The sequence below is a fragment of the Cherax quadricarinatus genome, chromosome 73 (genome assembly GCF_038502225.1).
Source record: "Cherax quadricarinatus isolate ZL_2023a chromosome 73, ASM3850222v1, whole genome shotgun sequence".
In the NCBI taxonomy this organism is placed as follows: Eukaryota; Metazoa; Arthropoda; class Malacostraca; order Decapoda; family Parastacidae; genus Cherax; species Cherax quadricarinatus.
The window spans coordinates 107,501-130,296 of NC_091364.1; the positions used below are offsets into that span (position 1 = coordinate 107,501).

At 49.1% G+C, this 22,796-nt stretch overlaps 1 protein-coding gene across 16 annotated transcripts in view; it reads right to left on the reverse strand.

Moving 5' to 3' along the window:
- Nucleotides 1–22,796, reverse strand: part of mmy (UDP-N-acetylglucosamine pyrophosphorylase mmy) — a 266,724-nt gene that overhangs the window by 107,492 nt on the left and 136,436 nt on the right. The window contains exon 1 of one of the 16 annotated variants that reach the window (XM_053794680.2): nt 1,068–1,153. The exons of the other annotated variants lie outside the window; for them this stretch is intronic. Coding sequence (XP_053650655.2) covers nt 1,068–1,138 — 71 coding nt within the window. The 5' untranslated portion in view covers nt 1,139–1,153. Of the gene's footprint in view, nt 1–1,067; nt 1,154–22,796 lie in introns of those variants that run through there. 16 annotated transcript variants of the gene reach the window in all.

The following is a 22,796-nucleotide window of genomic DNA, read 5'->3' on the forward strand; positions in this document are numbered from 1 at the left end:
GGATGCTCTACCACTATAAGATGGATGGTATACTGACAAACATTATTTTTTATATCTCAGCTAACGTGTGAGACTCGAGCCTATGTCCACAGCAACCCAGTCAATCCAAAATATTAGATGTTTGGGGCCCCTACCCACAGCGCCATCGATTCCCTTGACAAATCTGAGCAGTACACACCTATAGTAACACCTGGTACACACAACACCTGGTATATATGTAAATGTTATAAACCGTAGTAACAGTTACCGACAAGTTGGTATGTGAAAACACGTAAGCAAACACTAGGACATATTGATTAGCAAATATTTCAGTCCTGGGACCTTGATGACTTCTAACATACAGAGGTTATAAAGACAGCATATATAGGCGGAGAGTGAGGTGTGAGTGACCTGAAGAATGCCATATTGGGATGAGGACGGGTAGACAATGGGATCATGTGACTCCTGTGTTGTTAGGTAGGTAGTGCTTTGCCTGGTTGAGTATCATGTATGCTAATGTTTTAGAAATTTTGTAGTTTCCAGTATTACGTTTCATGGTGTCGGTGACGGTGATTAGCGAGGCTTCCAGACATCGTCGGCGTGTAAGGTGAATGATTCAAGAGATCACTGTCCCCGCGGTCAGGTCTCAAAGCAGGCCTCTTACATTAGGAAAAAAAATATTACAGTAATAATAACAATTAAGAACGACACAATAAAGTAAATATAAATATATAACAAATGTAATCTGTAGAAGTTTATAAAATTCAGATCAGCAACCCTGCAAGAATGTAAACCAATCAGAGGCTTCCGTTTCACACTCGTATGACAGGAAGATTGACGATTGTTGTCTTCTAATCTACTATTTATCTTGTACATGTGCGTGTGAAGTACAACTCTTTTGTACCATGACAGGACTGCTGGTCTTTTTTTTCTGTTTAATGAAGACGTAACATGAGAGGTAAATCTTACACACTTCTACTTACACGTTCATGTTTACTTTCCTATGTCCTTAATAGTTTTTATGTCTGCATTATTATATAAAATATATATTATATTATATAATAATATTAGTCCGTGGCAGGACTCACCTGCCATGGGTTCGCCTTCCACCCGTTCTGTGGTTTGTCTGCAATCGTGTTGTTATAATTTCGTGAGTCATGATGGCGTCTTTGAAGGAACATTAGCTAGAGTTCGCCACAGCCACTCTGGTGTAGGATTCATCTGTAAAAACCTGCATTTGTAGTCACAGTGGTGGCCCATGCTAACCTCCCTATGGTGTACAGCAATATACCTAGTTAAATTAATCTTATTTAGAACCAGCTGGCCCAGTGGTTAACACATTGGCCTGCGAGTTTTAGGATTCACTTGCCATAGGTTCAACCCCCACCCGTTCCCTGACTTACTTTTCCAATTTATGAGGCCTGGTCTGAGACCGGGTCGCTGGGGCGATGATCCTCGGAACCATTAACAGATATTACCAAATACATCACAAGTTTTTAGCACTGGTTTGTATCCGAATGACATACAGCCGAAGATATTTAAGAAAAAGAACACGTTGAAAAGCAAGCTTTCACGGCGCTGTACAGAACCTTTTCAAGTCATGACTTGATAAAAGCTATACACAGGGCGAAAGATGGTCCTAATAAACTCCAGGCTGAGGGACTTATTACCTTAATTAAACTCCTTCTGATCTTCACCATTCTTTTTTGTATTGGACTGATGAAGCCACTGTGTGGCGAAACGTTTCCTCAATAAAGATACCCAAATGCTGCACATGTGTCTAAATGATCAACTTGTGGGTTCTCTGAATCATTTATCTATATTCCTAATAAACCTTTCTCTAGAGCAGTGGGCCTCAACCTTCCTACACAAGTGGGCCACATTTGATGGTCAAATGTGTTTTGAGGGCCGCACGGTTTTGTTGCCACTGTGCAGTGTGGAACCTACATAAAAGTGAATTAATAATTTCATGTGAGGGCCGCAGTCATTTTTTAAAAGGGCCACATGCGACCCGCGGGCCGCAGGTTGGGAACGCCTACTCTAGAGGGTCGGAGCACGCAATATGAGGAAGTACTGAAGTCTCTCCTGAACAGTTAAGCGCTGCGTGACAAGGGAAGATGGAAATAAATGGTATAAAATACCGACACAATGGAAAAGTAAACACATAAGCAGTATAATGTGATAATTTATTGACAACGTTTCGCCCACACAGTGGACTTTATCATTGTCTTGTCTGTGAGATAGAAAGGGGTCTCAGCCCCATGATGGTGATAATTTCTCCACATAATTGATAAAGCTCTACACAGAGCGAAACGTTACCCCAGCAGGTTCTTCAGCAACCCTTGTCCTTGTTATACTTTTCTTGGGCTATGAGGTATGGAGCGGAACTTGTGGTAGCAAGGCCGCTACCTTCGTACATCCACTGTTACATACCAATCACTTTTTGTTGTTGAATTATACTGTAGTGTACGAATATGTTTTACCAAATACTTGAATACTTGCAGAAGGACAGAAGTTCTCTTGTACAGGCTATGACACCCAGCAGAATGTGCTCTTCGACAGGCTATGGCACCCAGCACAATGTGTTCTTGCACAGGCTATGACACCCAGCACAATGTGTTCTTGCACAGGCTATGACACCCAGCAGAATGTGCTCTTCGACAGGCTATGACACCCAGCACAATGTGTTCTTGCACAGGCTATGACACCCAGCAGAATGTGTCCTTGCACAGGCTATGACACTCAGCACAATGTGTTCTTGCACAGGCTATGACACCCAGCACAATGTGTCCTTGCACAGGCTATGACACTCAGCACAATGTGTCCTTGCACAGGCTATGACACTCAGCACAATGTGCTCTTGTACAGGCTATGACACCCAGCACAATGTGTTCTTGCACAGGCTATGACACCCAGCAGAATGTGTCCTTGCACAGGCTATGACACCCAGCACAATGTGCTCTTGCACAGGCTATGACACCCAGCACAATGTGTTCTTGCACAGGCTATGACACCCAGCAGAATGTGTCCTTGCACAGGCTATGACACTCAGCACAATGTGCTCTTGCACAGGCTATGACACCCAGCACAATGTGTCCTTGCACAGGCTATGACACCCAGCACAATGTGTCCTTGCACAGGCTATGACACCCAGCACAATGTGTCCTTGCACAGGCTATGACACCCAGCACAATGTGTCCTTGCACAGGCTATGACACCCAGCACAATGTGTCCTTGCACAGGCTATGACACCCAGCACAATGTGTCCTTGCACAGGCTATGACACCCAGCACAATGTGTCCTTGCACAGGCTATGACACCCAGCAGAATGTGTCCTTGCACAGGCTATGACACCCAGCAGAATGTGTCCTTGCACAGGCTATGACACCCAGCACAATGTGTTCTTGCACAGGCTATGACACCCAGCAGAATGTGTCCTTGCACAGGCTATGACACCCAGCACAATGTGCTCTTGCATAGGCTATGACACCCAGCACAATGTGTTCTTGCACAGGCTATGACACCCAGCACAATGTGCTCTTGCACAGGCTATGACACCCAGCACAATGTGTCCTTGCACAGGCTATGACACCCAGCAGAATGTGTCCTTGCACAGGCTATGACACTCAGCACAATGTGTTCTTGCACAGGCTATGACACCCAGCACAATGTGCTCTTGCACAGGCTATGACACCCAGCAGAATGTGCTCTTGCACAGGCTATGACACCCAGCAGAATGTGTTCTTGCACAGGCTATGACACTCAGCACAATGTGTTCTTGCACAGGCTATGACACCCAGCACAATGTGTCCTTGCACAGGCTATGACACCCAGCAGAATGTGCTCTTGCACAGGCTATGACACCCAGCAGAATGTGCTCTTGCACAGGCTATGACACCCAGCAGAATGTGTTCTTCGACAGGCTATGACACCCAGCAGAATGTGCTCTTGCACAGGCTATGACACCCAGCAGAATGTGCTCTTGCACAGGCTATGACACTCAGCACAATGTGTTCTTGCACAGGCTATGACACCCAGCACAATGTGCTCTTGCACAGGCTATGACACCCAGCACAATGTGTTCTTGCACAGGCTATGACACCCAGCACAATGTGCTCTTGTACAGGCTATGACACCCAGCACAATGTGCTCTTGCACAGGCTATGACACCCAGCACAATGTGCTCTTGTACAGGCTATGACACCCAGCACAATGTGCTCTTGCATAGGCTATGACACCCAGCAGAATGTGCTCTTGTACAGGCTATGACACCCAGCACAATGTGCTCTTGCACAGGCTATGACACCCAGCAGAATGTGCTCTTGTACAGGCTATGACACCCAGCACAATGTGCTCTTGCACAGGCTATGACACCCAGCACAATGTGCTCTTGCACAGGCTATGACACCCAGCACAATGTGCTCTTGTACAGGCTATGACACCCAGCACAATGTGCTCTTGCACAGGCTATGACACCCAGCACAATGTGCTCTTGTACAGGCTATGACACCCATCAAAATGTATTCTTGTACAGGTTATGACACCCAGCATAGCCGATGGTTTCCTGCACAGTTTTCCGATATGACGCCTGGTAGGACTGGGCGTCATACCCAGCAACACTTAAGTATTTTACCCACAGTACATAAACACCCTAAAACCAATTTTTGCTGTTATGTTGTTCGGAAGGCAGGTTGTGGGTGGTGTAGGTAAGCACCTACCAGTAAGAAGGCAGGTTGTGGGAGGGGTAGGTAAGCACCTACCAGCAAGAAGGCAGGTTGTGGGTGGTGTAGGTTAGCACCTACCAGCAAGAAGGCAGGTTGTAGGTGGTGTAGGTAAGCACCTACCAGCAAGAAGGCAGGTTGTGGGTGGTGTAGGCAAGCACCTACCAGCAAGAAGGCAGGTTGTAGGTGGTGTAGGTGAGCACCTACCAGCAAGAAGGCAGGTTGTGGGTGGTGTAGGTTAGCACCTACCAGCAAGAAGGCAGGTTGTAGGTGGTGTAGGTAAGCACCTACCAGCAAGAAGGCAGGTTGTGGGTGGTGTAGGTAAGCACCTACCAGCAAGAAGGCAGGTTGTAGGTGGTGTAGGTGAGCACCTACCAGCAAGAAGGCAGGTTGTGGGTGGTGTAGGTTAGAACCTACCAGCAAGAAGGCAGGTTGTAGGTGGTGTAGGTAAGCACCTACCAGCAAGAAGGCAGGTTGTGGGTGGTGTAGGTAAGCACCTACCAGCAAGAAGGCAGGTTGTAGGTGGTGTAGGTGAGCACCTACCAGCAAGAAGGCAGGTTGTGGGTGGTGTAGGTAAGCACCTACCAGTAAGAAGGCAGGTTGTGGGAGGTGTAGGTAAGCACCTACCAGCAAGAAGGCAGGTTGTGGGTGGTGTAGGTAAGCACCTACCAGCAAGAAGGCAGGTTGTGGGTGGTGTAGGTAAGCACCTACCAGCAAGAAGGCAGGTTGTGGGTGGTGTAGGTAAGCACCTACCAGCAAGAAGGCAGGTTGTGGGTGTTGTAGGTAAGCACCTACCAGCAAGAAGGCAGGTTGTGGGTGGTGTAGGTAAGCACCTACCAGCAAGAAGGCAGGTTGTGGGTGGTGTAGGTAAGCACCTACCAGCAAGAAGGCAGGTTGTGGGTGGTGTAGGTAAGCACCTACCAGCAAGAAGGCAGGTTGTAGGTGGTGTAGGTGAGCACCTACCAGCAAGAAGGCAGGTTGTGGGTGGTGTAGGTAAGCACCTACCAGCAAGAAGGCAGGTTGTGGGTGGTGTAGGTAAGCACCTACCAGCAAGAAGGCAGGTTGTGGGTGGTATAGGTAAGCACCTACCAGCAAGAAGGCAGGTTGTGGGTGTTGTAGGTAAGCACCTACCAGCAAGAAGGCAGGTTGTGGGTGGTGTAGGTAAGCACCTACCAGCAAGAAGGCAGGTTGTGGGTGGTGTAGGTAAGCACCTACCAGCAAGAAGGCAGGTTGTGGGTGGTGTAGGTAAGCACCTACCAGCAAGAAGGCAGGTTGTAGGTGGTGTAGGTGAGCACCTACCAGCAAGAAGGCAGGTTGTGGGTGGTGTAGGTAAGCACCTACCAGTAAGAAGGCAGGTTGTGGGAGGTGTAGGTAAGCACCTACCAGCAAGAAGGCAGGTTGTGGGTGGTGTAGGTAAGCACCTACCAGCAAGAAGGCAGGTTGTGGGTGGTGTAGGTAAGCACCTACCAGCAAGAAGGCAGGTTGTGGGTGGTGTAGGTAAGCACCTACCAGCAAGAAGGCAGGTTGTGGGTGTTGTAGGTAAGCACCTACCAGCAAGAAGGCAGGTTGTGGGTGGTGTAGGTAAGCACCTACCAGCAAGAAGGCAGGTTGTGGGTGGTGTAGGTAAGCACCTACCAGCAAGAAGGCAGGTTGTGGGTGGTGTAGGTAAGCACCTACCAGCAAGAAGGCAGGTTGTAGGTGGTGTAGGTGAGCACCTACCAGCAAGAAGGCAGGTTGTGGGTGGTGTAGGTAAGCACCTACCAGTAAGAAGGCAGGTTGTGGGAGGTGTAGGTAAGCACCTACCAGCAAGAAGGCAGGTTGTGGGTGGTGTAGGTAAGCACCTACCAGCAAGAAGGCAGGTTGTAGGTGGTGTAGGTAAGCACCTACCAGCAAGAAGGCAGGTTGTGGGTGGTGTGGCAGGAGTCATCCTTGGCCTACTCTGACACAACACTACATTCACCTACACGGCCGCCAACCATCATTCCAGCATCTCCACTCTAACATGAACCTTCACTACTCCAGTGTTCCCTCACCCTTTCCCTTACTATTCATTCACTCACCTCATGCCTTCACCGTTTATCCACTCCACTCCCTCCCTCCCATACCTTCATACCTTACCTTTGATGAATTCCGAGTGTTCCTACTCCTGGAGCCCGGCCCTGGGCCAGGCTGGTCTGGTGCTTACCTGGCCAACCAGGCTGTTGCTGTCGGTGGCCCGCTGACCCACATATCCATCACAGCCTAGTTGATCTTTCACCTGGTGAAGATACTTGTCCAGTTTCCTCTTGAAGACATCTACACTAGTCCCAGCAGTATTCCTGATATCTTGTGCCACCTCCATTCTGTTATTTTTTTATCTATCTATGTAACCGTCATAGAGAATAAATTATGATAACATGTTTGATGTATCCTATTTTGCTAAATAAAGCCATTCCCCCCATGACCTCTACCACCCAGCCACCTACAACTCATATTATATATTTGTGTATATATGGACCTAAACTGTTGTCTCATGGTAATACCATACGTTCCACCTCATTATAAATGCATCATTACTTGAAGTTAAAATGTATTTATGTACAATATATGGACACCAGTTAGCAACAGTTTATTATTATTATTATTATTATTATTATTATTATTATTATTATTATTATTATTATTATTGCTAATATGCAAGGTGCCTCTCATACACAGATAACGTGCACGTAGGAGAATGAAACCTATGACAACATTTCGGTCCGACTTGGACCATTAATGGACCAAGTTGGACCGAAACATCGTCATAAGTTTCCGTCTCCTACGCGTGGGTTATCTAGTGGTCCAGTCCAGTCTTTTTACTTTCCCAATATACCTTTAAGAGTGTATGTCACGCTGGTATACACTTGATGTTTCTAGAGTCACGACACCCAGTATACCGCAGATAAAAATGTTTATCTCATTATCCTAAAGGAATGACTGATCAAAACTTGGGTATTATATTGAAGCCGCACATTTTACCTATAAAAAGAAGTGTCAAGATAACAGCAAGTATCAGTAATGAACAGGTGGTCCGTGGAAGCAGATTGCGACACATTTACACACCTCTGCTGCAGCTTTATGCAAGGTCACAGGAAGACGACTAAAGGAAGGCAAAAAGATGTCGATAGGTATTATAACACAAGGACACTTATAACAAGAGGAAGCAAAGGCCTGGACACGTTCTATGTTCACCTTCAATACCTTTTAGTATCTGGTACTATCAGCGCAGATTTACATTAATTAAAGAACAAAGAGGCACAATACCGTGACTGGAACAATACACAATAACCCGCACATAGGAAAGAGAAGCTTACGACGAAGTTTCGGTCACAGTGAGACTTAAATGGTCCAACTCGGACCGACACGTCTTTGTAAGCGTCTCTCCCCTACATGCGTCTTATCTATGTACTTTACATTAATTAACCTTACCTGAACATGAATATATTTACAAACTGTACTAAATTTATTCATTCAGTTATATGCCGGTGGAACGTTGAAGTTGGGGGGGGGGGGGAAAGAAGCGTGATGGGTGAGCTTCTGTGGTGAGGACGTAAGTCACAGTTGATGCCCTAAGTCAGTTTCACACAAGAAGTCACAGAGTTTGTACTGAAACCAAGATATCAGTTATCAATGAGGGCTATCGGATCACCAGACGATTCGCCTCACTCAAAGACATAATAGCTAGATAATACACTGTGTGTGTATCAATGTCAAGTGGAACCCAGCATCCGCTTGGTTTGTACTTACCTTCATCCCTCTGGTCATTACTGTGGCTAGGTGATGATGATGATGATGATGATAACTATACTTGTTAGGGTCATACAGGACCAGGGAAATGGGAAATAATCAGGTTTGATCCAAGAAAGGGGAGGGTAGTTCCAATTCGATGAGGTCAAGAGCTCTTCACCAGCATCGAGCCTGTCGAATATAAATTAATTGTTTTCTACTTAAGTTTCGGTCAGACAATGTCAGACTTCTTTTCATTTATAATATCCCTCACTTCTAGTCTTTTTATGTTAATGTACAAATTATTTACAAATGTGTTTGCCTCACTAATTCTTTCTCTTTTTTTCTTTTAGTTTGTTGTCTACAGTTTTGTGGGTGGGTGTGTACTCATCTGTATGTGGTTGCAGAGGTCGAGTACTAGTCTGCCCCTTGTCGCTTGCCAAATTCACTCCCTCCTAGCTTAGGGCCCTATCGTACATTTTCTTAAAACTATGTATGGAGCCTGCCTCCACTTCCTCGTCGATATGATTCCAATTTCCGACCACTCTGGCACGGAAGAAATACTTCCTGACATCCCTATGGCTCCTCTGTGCTTTAACTTCAAGTTGTGTCCCCGACTACATCAAACACTGTCCCTGTCTACCCTATCAATCTCTCTCTCTCTCTCTCTCTCTCTCTCTCTCTCTCTCTCTCTCTCTCTCTCTCTCTCTCTCTCTCTCTCTCTCTCTACTAGTTATGCCTGGGGAGGTCGAGTTTCAGCTAACTCCGCCTCTTTAACCTTCAATGGACTGGTGGAGTTAATTCGTAGTGTGGAGGGCATATAACCCATCCCTGATACCTTGTATATTGTTTACCTCCATAACCTCTTCGTTGGGTGCTCCACTACTGTTACTTCCCTTGTTATGAAGAAGTATTTACCAACATGCTTGTCCCTCCTCTCTCCCGCACTACACTCACCCTCACATACACCAACAGGGTGACTAGTGTCACACAACATCCATCACTATACACTGCCCCGCCCTGGTCTGCAATATCTATCACCCTACACTGCTCCGCCCTGCAACACCCATCACCCCACCCTGCCCCGCCCTGCAACACCCATCACTCCACCCTGTCCCGCCCTGCAACACCCATCACCCCACCCTGTCCCGCCCTGCAACACCCATCACCCCACCCTGCCCCACCCTGCAACACCCATCACTCCCCCCTGCCCCGCCCTGCAACACCCATCACCCCACCCTGCCCCGCCCTGCAACACCCATCACCCCACCCTGTCCCGCCCTGCAACACCCATCACCCCACCCTGCCCCACCCTGCAACACCCATCACTCCACCCTGTCCCGTCCTGCAACACCCATCACTCCACCCTGCAATACCCATCACTCCACCCTGTCCCGCCCTGTAACACCCATTACTCCACCCTGTCCCGCCCTGGAACACCCATCACTCCACACTCCCCCGCCCTGCACACGAATCACTCCACCCTGTCCCGCCCTGCAACACCCATTACTCCACCCTGCCCCGCCCTGCAACACCCATCACCCCACCCTGCCCCGCCCTGCAACACCCATCACACCACCCTGTCCCGCCCTGCAACACCCATCACCCCACCCTGCCCCGCCCTGCAACACCCATCTCTCCACCCTGCAACACCCATCACTCCACCCTGTCCCGCCCTGCAACACCCATTATTCCACCCTGTCCCGTCCTGCAACACCCATTATTCCACCCTGTCCCGCCCTGCAACACCCATTATTCCACCCTGTCCCGCCCTACAACACCCATCATTCCACACTGCCCCGCCCTGCAACACCCATCACCCCACCCTGTCCCGCTCTGCAACACCCATCACCCCACCCTGCCCCGCCCTGCAACACCCATCACTCCACCCTGTCCCGTCCTGCAACACCCATCACTCCACCCTGCAACACCCATCACTCCACCCTGGCCCGACCTGCAACACCCATTATTCCACCCTGTCCCGCCCTGCAACACCCATTATTCCACCCTGTCCCGCCCTGCAACACCCATCATTCCACATTGCCCCGCCCTGCAACACCCATCAATCCACCCTGTCCCGCCCTGCAACACCCATCACTCCACCCTGTCCCGCCCTGCAACACCCATCACTCCACCCTGTCCCGCCCTGCAACACCCATCATTCCACACTGTCCCGCCCTGCAACACCCATCACTCCACCCTGTCCCGCCCTGCAACACCCATCACTCCACCCTGTCCCGCCCTGCAACACCCATCACTCCACCCTGTCCCGCCCTGCAACACCCATCACTCCACCCTGTCCCGCCCTGCAACACCCATCACTCCACACTGTCCCGCCCTGCAACACCCATCACTCCATCCTGTCCCGCCCTGCAACACCCATCACTCCACCCTGTCCCGCCCTGCAACACCCATCACTGCACCCTGTCCCGCCCTGCAACACCCATCACTCCACACTGTCCCGCCCTGCAACACCCATCACTCCACCCTGTCCCGCCCTGCAACACCCATCACTCCACCCTGTCCCGCCCTGCAACACCCATCACTCCACCCTGTCCCGCCCTGCAACACCCATCACTCCACACTGTCCCGCCCTGCAACACCCATCACTCCACCCTGTCCCGCCCTGCAACACCCATCACTCCACCCTGTCCCGCCCTGCAACACCCATCACTCCACCCTGTCCCGCCCTGCAACACCCATCACTCCACCCTGTCCCGCCCTGCAACACCCATCACTCCACCCTGTCCCGCCCTGCAACACCCATCACTCCACCCTGTCCCGCCCTGCAACACCCATCACTCCACCCTGTCCCGCCCTGCAACACCCATCACTCCACCCTCACCCGCCCTGCAACACCCATCACTCCACCCTGTCCCGCCCTGCAACACCCATCACTCCACCCTGTCCCGCCCTGCAACACCCATCACTCCACCCTGTCCCGCCCTGCAACACCCATCACTCCACCCTGTCCCGCCCTGATCCTTCTCATAATCGCAGTGTCAGTTTGCATATAGTTCAGTGAAGGAACGTATTAAAAACTGAAGTGCTTTATACTTCAGTAGTATAAGTGATATTCTCTGCTAGGAATATACTCCTGTAGACACAGTATATATATTTAGTAAGGTGTTCCTGCTGACTGCCTGATCAACCAGGCTGTTGGTGCTAGCGGTACCTTCGGTTGAAAATATATCAAGACGGATATGAAACAGGAGCATTCACTTAAAAATATATATTTACTTAGAGCAATGTATTTTCTCATTTTTTACTCTTGATTTTTTTTTTTTTGAAGGCCTAAAACTTTTTTGTAGGTCCTGTGCTGGGCACTGCCCAATGGATACCGCAGGTGAGACCACTCCATCTACCCTCTCTGCCCTACTCCCTCTCTAACAAGACAGCATTCCATAATATACTGTACACTGCTAGTTTGTTGCCACAGTTCAAGGACGGTTAAATATTTGGTGCACGCCCACACTGTCAGCCCGCCCTCACGCCCAAACTGTCAGCCCGCCGTGACCTTGATAAGTGACGCCCACACCCATGTGGGGGGGTTATGTCCGGCTCCCACCCTTCAAACTCCCTCCCCCCCTCATTCCCAACCATCCCAAAGATCCTCTTCCTAGCCTCAAGTACATGCAACACAGTTAAAACTACCACCACTACCACCGCCATCACGACCACCACCATTACGACCACCACCATTACGACCACTACTATCACGACCACCGCCGGCATCACTATCACCATCAGTATTCTTAGCGTCACGCACATTACAATGTTTTATTCACTGACCTACTCAACTACACCACACACGACCGTCTCATCTTCAATATTAACTCCGCTTTCCTTAACCTGCCTACTTAACAATGATTTCTAATTCCAAGTTATCATGACAGTATTAAATTTATGGTCCTCTCATATATAATAACCCCCAGCCCCAGCAGCTAACTCTTGGTTACCGTGCCATTGGTTCTGGTCATTACGTGTTATGAAGACTTCACGTTGTCATCTGGGAGACCACTGATGAGGGAGGTGATCCCTACTGAGTATTGGCCTTTTCTCAGTGAATCTTGCTAGTCACTCTGCATCCTTTGTGTGGCGGACGTGAGTGTTAGTCACCCTTCAACAACGTCACCCTCTCCTTCTCTTTCTACCCCCCCCTCCTCGTTTTCCTCCTCTTAACTCTTCTTTTAACCCCCTTTCTTCCTCTTCATCTCCTCTCCTCATCTCCCACTTCCTCCTCGTCATCCCCATAATCTCAGCTTCACTTGTTACTCTACCCTCTTATTCCATCACCACACCTGTTACCACTCTTCACCGAGAAGTATACAGAGACCTGCGTGTTAGTCGACTGTTGTGAATTGCATCCAAATAGAAGTTAAAATGAGCTAGGATAACAGCTCTTCTAATGGCGTCTGACTTTGCAGTTTTAAAATTTCTACACGTACCAGATATAAACTTTTTATTATGACTGAGCCAAATAAGCGAGGAACAACCATGTTGTGTGTCAATGGATGCGGTAGTGTGAATGTAAAGCATCCTGTGATAAAATATAACAAAGAAACATTGCTAGCTTTTCTTCCCGCTGTATAACTTATCATGTAGAAAAGGGCAGTAGCACATTGTTGATGTATTCATTTTGGTAAACAGTAAACATTATTCTGGTGCCTGCACCGTGCAGCCAACCTGGGCTTCAAGGCCACCCAAGTCCATGTTATAATTTTTATATACGGATTACTGTAATACTGTACACCTATAACAGGTTACATTTGTATGTTTTAACAGTAAATTATTATTATTATTATTATTATTATTATTATTATTATTATTATTATTATTATTATTATTATTATTGTAGACAGCCTATGCTGTCTGCCAGCTCAGTTCATATTTCGTGCCACTAAAGTGCTGCCCTCTGGGCCTGTCCAGGTCTGTGGGAAGCTGGTCCCACACTCACTCACACAGCGGCCTAGCAGGAAGACACAAGGCCTAGTAGCTCTCTCTCTCTCTCGTGGGATGGCCCTCCCGGGACATGGGCACAACACACAAGCCTGTGTACCCACCACGACTTAGCAATAAAGTAAGAAGCCTCCGAAGACGTCTATCATTAACCACCCGCTTTCTGCTCTACCAAATAATTTCGTTCACATTATTTATTTTTATTTTTATTATAAAGCGCCAGGAGAATGGGAAGTAATTAAGTTCAATCTAAAGGAATAGGAGACTTCGAATTCTTTGGATCAATATGCCTTCACCGACATCAAGTGCTTCCCTTCCCTCATCCCGTGAAGGAACAATAACAGGCTTCTTCAGTGAATACAGATGAATATAACACTCGAGACAGTAATGGTAGGAATTTTAACCTGATCAGTCCGTCAGCCTTGGTAGGAGGTGACCAGTTCCTCATCCTGTCCATATTATACATCATCCACAATACAAATGAAATATCGTATTAATAAAAGTCTCCTTTTACCTTATGTGTTTTTTTTTCGACTATATCATATTTAAACTAATTAACCATTCTCGGGTTATGGCAAAGAATTACACAGTTCTGGGGTTGCAATTCAAGTCACTGTTACGGAACAGAGCTTGCAGCTGCCATCGCTCCACCACATCTACACTTCAACACCCAAGACTGCTATCAAATAATTATCTCCGACACGTTTATGAAACAAGTGAACATAGATGAAAGCGAAAAAAAAAACGCAGATGAGTTACAGAGAAGGTAGTAAGTGTTTTTATAAGTTTCAGGGTAGTTTATCTGGAGTTTATCTGGAGAGAGTTCCGGGGGTCAACGCCCCCGCGGCCCGGTCTGTGACCAGGCCTCCTTAGGTCAGTGTCCCAGGATGCGACCCACACCAGTCGACTAACACCCAGGTACCCATTTTACTGATGGGGAACATAGACAACAGGTGGAAAGAAACACGTCCAATGTTTCTACTCTGGCTGGGAATCGAACCCAGGCCCTCACCGTGTGAAGCGAGAGCGTTAACCACCAGGCCACCAGGCCTCAAAGGCCTGGTAATTGACCTAAATGTGGAAATGATGGAGACAATTTCTGTACAAGGTTTTAAGAATAAAGCTAAGAAAAGAAGTACACGAATGGTATACAATACCAATAAGATGAAGAATTAGACACATGTGCAACATCTGGATATCTTTACTTTGAAGACGTTTCGCCCTCCAGAGGCTTTACCAAAACAATACAAGGACAAAGTGAACACTGTAGAAGTATATACAAAAGACGAGGTAATCAGTCCCTCAGCCTAGGTGTAGGTGATGAACACCGTAGTCTTCAAGGGGAGGGAGAGCAGAGTGGACATTCAATAATAAAGAGGCAAGACACACCTCTTACGGTGTTGGGATTAAATGGAGGATAAAAACCTGAAAAAAAGAACAAAGACAAAAAGAAGAAAAAAGAGATATGATGGGAGAAATGCGAACTTTAAATGCAATAAGAAATAGGAATAGTTTTATAAGGACTATGAATAGTTCAGAGGGATACTAGTAAGTCAAACCTACCTTTCACATCCAACCCTCTACCTTCCCCAATCTCTACCTCCCACCCTCTACCTTCTCCAATCTCTACCTCCCACCCTCTACCTTCCCCAATCTCTACCACCCACCCTCTACCTTCTCCAATCTCTACCACCCACCCTCTACCTTCCCCAATCTCTACCACCCACCCTCTACCTTCTCCAATCTCTACCTCCCACCCTCTACCTTCTCCAATCTCTACCTCCCACCCTCTACCTTCTCCAATCTCTACCACCCACCCTCTACCTTCCCCAATCTCTACCACCCACCCTCTACCTTCTCCAATCTCTACCACCCACCCTCTACCTTCCCCAATCTCTACCACCCACCCTCTACCTTCTCCAATCTCTACCTCCCACCCTCTACCTTCTCCAATCTCTACCACCCACCCTCTACCTTCCCCAATCTCTACCACCCACCCTCTACCTTCTCCAATCTCTACCACCCATCCTCTACCTTCTCCAATCTCTACCACCCACCCTCTACCTTCTCCAATCTCTACCACCCACCCTCTACCTTCCCCAATCTCTACCACCCACCCTCTACCTTCTCCAATCTCTACCTCCCACCCTCTACCTTCTCCAATCTCTACCACCCACCCTCTACCTTCCCCAATCTCTACCACCCACCCTCTACCTTCCCCAATCTCTACCACCCATCCTCTGCCTTTCCACTTTTATTCACTTTCCCAATCGCTTTCCACTTTATCTCCTGCCACCAGTCTCCAGCAACCTCCATCTTAAATAAGTTTATTTAGGTACAGGTACACATAAGTACAATTATCATATCTAGTAACATATGTGAAAATTACCTAGGATAACCCTCAAAAAAGTCAAAGTAACTTATTTCCACTGAGGGTCTGTGTCTTCTAGACTCTGGTTTCACTAACCTCCTGCTACTGCCCCCTGGTTCCACCACGTTTCAATTCTCCATCCTCAAGTAAGAGTGTTCACCCCCCTCTACGATCTGATATCACTGCCCTCTACCACCCCACTTTGTCTGGGAGACTAACTTGTGTGGGTGTTCACAGTGGAGAGGTCACGGGGTTATGGAGCGTGGTCTTCATGGCGTGAGTGCGCCAAGAGGATGGGTGCAAGGGAATCTTTTCCCAGCAATATCATTTACTGGCCAACTGGGTCAAAGAGTAATCTAAGCTAGGAGCACACGTTTTAAAAATTGCTCGAGTCTCCAAGATTCATAAACGAAATTTTGCACTTCACGTAAACGGGTTTTGTACTTCACGTAAATATAATAATAATAATTTAGATCCGCAAATTTCAGGGATCCCGCTGGAAACACGACAGTGAGTGTTTGACTATAATGGGCTACCCTTTTTTTTATGGACCCATAACATGTGTGTGTCATTGAAAGTTATATCAAAGGTATGTACCTAAAGATTTAATGAAAACTTCATGCGGGGACAAAGTAAAGACTCTATGACTCTATGGTGGGGCTTGGGGGGGGGGGATAGGGCTAGAGCTCGTAATGGAGTCTGAGGGAAAGGCGGCCTTGAGGAACGCAGACGAGCTCATGCACACTGCCAAGCTCATCCTTCCCTGCATTACTCATCCTTCAATTTTTTTTAAACGTTCGAGAAAACGCGCGCTGGAAGCTTTGAAATATACTTCGCATTATCAGACGTAAGTCACTTTTTTTTCTTTACTGTCGGGTAATTACAAATAAATATACGTTACCCTAAACAAACTTAACTAAACCGGAAGCAACAAATATTAAAATTTCTGAAAGATTTCTAGGGCAAAGAAACATACAAAGGGCAATTTGTCAAAAACTCCCCAGCTGGAGTACAGGTTGCCCTGTGAGACCCTCAAAGTCCCTTAGGCTCTCATACCCCCTCCCCCCTGCTGAGGACGCGGTTAACCTCCAAGAAGATATAAACAAAGTTTTCCAGTGGGCAACGGTAAACAATATGACGTTCAATGAGGACAAATTCCAACTACTCCGTTATGGAAAACTGGAGGAGATAATAACTAGAACAGAGTATACTACTGACTCCGGCCATACAATAGAGCGGAAAAATAATGTAAGGGACCTGGGAGTAGTAATGTCTGAGGATCTCACTTTCAAGGATCACAACAGTGCCACGATCGCACGTGCAAAGAAAATGATAGGATGGATAATGAGAACTTTCAAAACGAGAGATGCCAAGCCCATGATGATCCTTTTCAAATCACTTGTTCTCTCTAGGCTGGAATACTGCTGTACATTAACATCTCCATACAAAGCAGGTGAAATCGCAGATCTAGAGAGTGTACAGAGATCCTTTACTGCACGTATAAGTTCTGTCAAGCACCTTAACTACTGGGAACGCTTGAAAGCACTTGACTTGTACTCGTTGGAACGCAGGAGGGAGAGATATATCATAATCTACACTTGGAAAATCTTGGAAGGAATGGTCCCAAATCTGCACACAGAAATCACTCCCTACGAAAGTAAAAGACTGGGCAGGCGATGCAAAATGCCGCCAATAAAAAGTAGGGGCGCCATTGGTACACTAAGAGAAAACACCATAAGTGTCCGGGGCCCAAAACTGTTCAACAGCCTCCCATCAAGCATTAGGGGAATTGCCAATAAACCCCTGGCTGCCTTCAAGAGAGAGCTGGACAGATACCTAAAGTCAGTGCCGGATCAGCCGGGCTGTGGCTCGTACGTCGGACTGCGTGCGGCCAGCAGTAACAGCCTAGTTGATCAGGCCCTGATCCATCGGGAGGCCTGGTCGTGGACCGGGCCGCGGGGGCGTTGATCCCCGGAATAACCTCCAGGTAACCTCCAGGTAACCCATGCGAGGCTCTCATACCCCCTCCCCCATGCGAGGCTCTCATACCCCCTCCCCCATGCGAGGCTCTCATTCCCCCTCCCCCATGCGAGGCTCTCATACCCCCTCCCCCATGCGAGGCTTTCATTCCCCCTCCCCCATGCGAGGCTCTCATACCCCCTCCCCCATGCGAGGCTCTCATACTGAAATGCTTGCGAGAGAGAGTGGCCGCTACCTGGAGGGTATTCCGGGGATCAACGCCCCCGCGGCCCGGTCCATGACCAGGCCTCCTGGTAGATCAGGGCCTGATCAACTAGGCTGTTACTGCTGGCCGCACGTAGTCCAACGTACGAACCACAGCCAGGATGATCCGACACTGACTTAGGTATCTGTCCAGCTCCCTCATGAAGACAACCAGGGATCTGTTGGTAATTTCCCTTACGGCTGGTGGGAGGCTGTTGAACAGTCTTGGGTCCCGGACACTTATTGTTTTTTCTCTTAGTGTACTAATGGCGCCCCTACTTCTCACTGGGGGTATGTTGCATCGCCTGCCAAGTTTTTTGCTTTCACAGGGAGTGATTTCTGTGTGCAGATTAGGAACCAGTCCCTTCAGGATCTTCACTGCGCTGAAGTGAGTACAAGTCAAGTGCTTCCAGGCGTTCCCAGTAGTTAAGGTGTTTGATGGAACTTATATATGCAGTAAAGTTTCTCTGTACAGTCTCTAGATCTGCAATTTCACCTGCCTTAAATGGAGATGTTAACGTACAGGAGTACTGAAGGTGAGATCCTCAGACATTACCACTCTTCCGCTCTATTGTGTGATTATACTTCGTAATATACTCAGTTCTAGTTATTATTATTCTCCAGTTTTCCATAACAGAGTAGTTGGAATTTGTCTTCATTGAACATCATATTGTTCTCTGTTGCCCATTGGAAAACTTGGTTTATATCTTCTTGGAGATTTACCGTGTCCTCAATGGATGACACTCCCATGCAGATCCCAGTATCGTCTGCAGAGGATGATACGGTTTACATATCTGTCTATGTCTGATATGAGGATGAGGAACAGGATAGAGGTGAGTGCTGTGCCTGGTGGAACAGAGTTCTTCATTGCGGCAGCTTCCGATTTAACTCTGTTTACCACTATTGTTGGGAGTCCAAGTGGTTTGCAATCCTGTTTCTTAGAACTCTTTCAAAGATTTTTATGTTGTCGGACGTTCTTAGCTATTGCTTTGCTGCCATCTTTATGGGGTGGGGCTATATCCGCTGTTTTTAGTGACTGGAATCTCATTTGTGTCTTTGCTCCTTCATAGCATACTTAGGGCCCGTGAGAGGGGTTTCTTGCAGTTCTTAATGAACACGGAGTTCCACGAGTCTGGGCCTGGTGCTGAGTGCATGGGCATGTTGTCAATGGCTTTCTCAAAGTCAAGGGGAGTTAGGGTTATGTCAGAAATTTGGCATACACTGACAGGGTTTTGAGGCTCATTCATGAAAAAATTATTTGGAATGTCTATCTTTAGACTGATTAGTGGTTCGCTGAGCACAGAGTCATATTGAGATTTCAGTATCTTACTCATTTCTTTGTTGTCATCTGTGTAGGATCCATCTTGTCTGAGCATGGGTCCTATACTAGAAGTGGTGTTTGCCTTGTTTCTGGCAATGAAAAGAAATATTTCGAATTTCTTTCAATTTCACTAATCTCTTTTAGCTCCTCTTGTCTCTCCTGGATCCTGTATGAGTCCTTTAACTTAAGTTCAGGTCGTTGATGCTTGCCGCCTACAGTGTAACATTTTGGACTGTAAGAAGGCTTTCGACATAGTACTACACAAGAGATGGGTTGATAAGCTGGAGGAGAAGGGAGGAATATGAGGGAAAGTACTGCAATGGACAGGAAGGAAACAGCGTGTGTCGGTATGAGACGAGGTGTCAGTGTGAGTATGTGGACTCTACCGTATGCACCACAGCCTGGCTGATCAGAAACGGTTTTGAAGAACCTATGAAGTTTTGATCCCTTTACATTCATTGAGATTTCTCTCTCAGTGTACTAGTGGCTCCCCTGCTTTACAATGAAGGTATCTTGCACCGTCTACTAAGCCTCTAACTTTCATATGGAGTGATTTCGGTGTGTAAGTTTAGGAATAATCCCTCCAGAATCTTGCAGAACAGTGGTAGAGGTCGTAGCAGTGGAGGAAGGCTGCACCACCAACAACTCCCACACCACCACCACGGTGGTGATGAAAGGAAGTGGTGGTGGTGGTAGCTGTGGTTGAGGGTCGAGGTAGTTGTAGATCTTGGTTGTTGTGGAGGTTGGTGAAAGGGAAGTTCAGCCAACACTATCACAGCTCAAGCAAGATAGACACCACCTTCCTTGTCCTTCACCACCCCCACCACAATATCACCACCACAACCACACTACCACCACCACTACATTGCACTCACAACACCCCTCACCAACACCTGCAGCAACACAACCACCATCCATCCCCCACACCACCACCAACCCCCACACCACCGCCAACCCACACACCACCACAATCTCCCACACCACCACCAACCCCACACCACCACCAACCGCCACACCACCACCAACCCCCACACCACCACCAACCCAACACACCACCACCAACCCAACACACCACCACCATCCCCCACACCACCACCATCTCCCACACCACCACCAGCCCCCACACCACTACCATCCCCCACACCACCACCAACCCCCCACCACCACCAACCCCCACACCACCCCCAACCCCCACACCACCATCAACCCCCACACCATCAACCCCCACACCACCATCAACCCCCACACCACCATCAACCCCCACACCACCACCAACCCCCACACCACCACCATCTCCCATACCACCACCATCCCCCACACCTCCTCCAACCCCCACACCACCACCAACACCCACACCATCCCACACACCACCACCATCCCCCACACCACCACCATCCCCCATCCCCCACACCACCACTAACCCCACACACCACCACCATCTCCCACACCACCACCATCTCCCACACCACCACCAACCCCCACACCACCACCAACCCCCACACCACCACCATCTCCCATACCACCACCATCCCCCACACCTCCTCCAACCCCCACACCACCACCATCCCCCACACCTCCTCCAACCCCCACACCACCACCATCCCCCACACCATCCCACACACCACCACCATCCCCCACACCACCACCATCCCCCACACCACCACTAACCCCCACACCACCACCATCTCCCACACCACCACCATCTCCCACACCACCACCAACCCCCACACCACCACCATCCCCCACACCACCACCAACCCCCACACCACCACCATCCCCCACATCATCATTTCCCACACCTCCACCAACCCCGCCACCACCACCATCCCCCACACCACCACCATCTCCCACACCACCACCAACCACCATCCCCCACAACACCACCATCCCCTACACCACAACCATCCCCCACACCACCACTATCCCCCACACCACCACCATCCCCCACACCACCACCATCTCCCACACCACCACCAACCTTCACACCACCACCATCCCCCACACCACCACCATTTCCCACATCACCATCCCCCACACCAACCTCCACACCACCACCGTCCCCCACACCACCAACCTCCACACCAACCCCATCCCCCACACCACCACCATCCCCCACACCACCACTAACCCCACACACCACCACCATCTCCCACACCACCACCATCTCCCACACCACCACCATCCCCCACACCACCACTAACCCCACACACCACCACCATCTCCCACACCACCACCATCTCCCACACCACCACCATCCCCCACACCACCACTAACCCCACACACCACCACCATCTCCCACACCACCACCATCCCCCACACCACCAACCTCCACACCACCACCAACCTCCACACCACCACTAACCCCACACACCACCACCATCTCCCACACCACCACCATCCCCCACACCACCAACCTCCACACCACCACCAACCTCCACACCACCACTAACCCCACACACCACCACCATCTCCCACACCACCACCATCCCCCACACCACCAACCTCCACACCACCACCATCCCCCACACCACCACTAACCCCACACACCACCACCATCTCCCACACCACCACCATCTCCCACACCACCACCATCTCCCACACCACCACCATCTCCCACACCACCACCATCCCCCACACCACCAACCTCCACACCACCACCAACCTCCACACCACCACTAACCCCACACACCACCACACACGACAGTTTTCCAAACTTACTGAAAGTGACTTTCACAAACATATGCATCAAAGATAATTTTACTCTGTACCTTTCACGTAGACAAATCACCAACCACCTGTCTTGCTCTTGCTCTCTCTCTCTCTCTCTCTCTCTCTCTCTCTCTCTCTCTCTCTCTCTCTCTCTCTCTCTCTCTCTCTCCCTCTCTCCCCCTCTCTCCCTCTCTCTCCCTCTCTCTCTCTCCCTCTCTCTCTCCCTCTCTCTCTCTCCCTCTCTCCCTCTCCCTCTCTCCCTCTCCTCTCTCCCTCTCTCCCTCTCCCTCTCGCCCTCTCCCTCCTCTCTCCCTCTCTCCCTCTCTCCCTCTCCCTCTCTCCCTCTCCCTCTCCCTCTCTCCCTCCCTCTCTCTCTTCCTCTCTCTCTTCCTCTCTCTCTTCCTCTCTCTCTCCCTCTCTCTCTTTCTCTCTCCCCCTCTCTCTCCCTCTCTCCCTCTCCCTCCCTCTCTCTCTTCCTCTCTCTCTCCCTCTCTCTCTTTCTCTCTCCCTCACTCAATCTAGTGAAGCTGGACTGCTCTCTATAGTTGACTCAGCTTGTGGAGTAAGCTCAGGACATTTACCTCAGTCTGTCCTGGTCTTACACCCGACGACTGAAGAGTGTTAAACCAACACACTTCCCCATCTTCCCCCCACTATATTCCTTTTTCCACCCTCCCTCCCCCTCCCACTGCCCATCGCTACACAGTACTTCCCTCCCCTATTCCACCCCCCCCCTGCTCACTATTCCTTTTTCCAACCCTCCCTC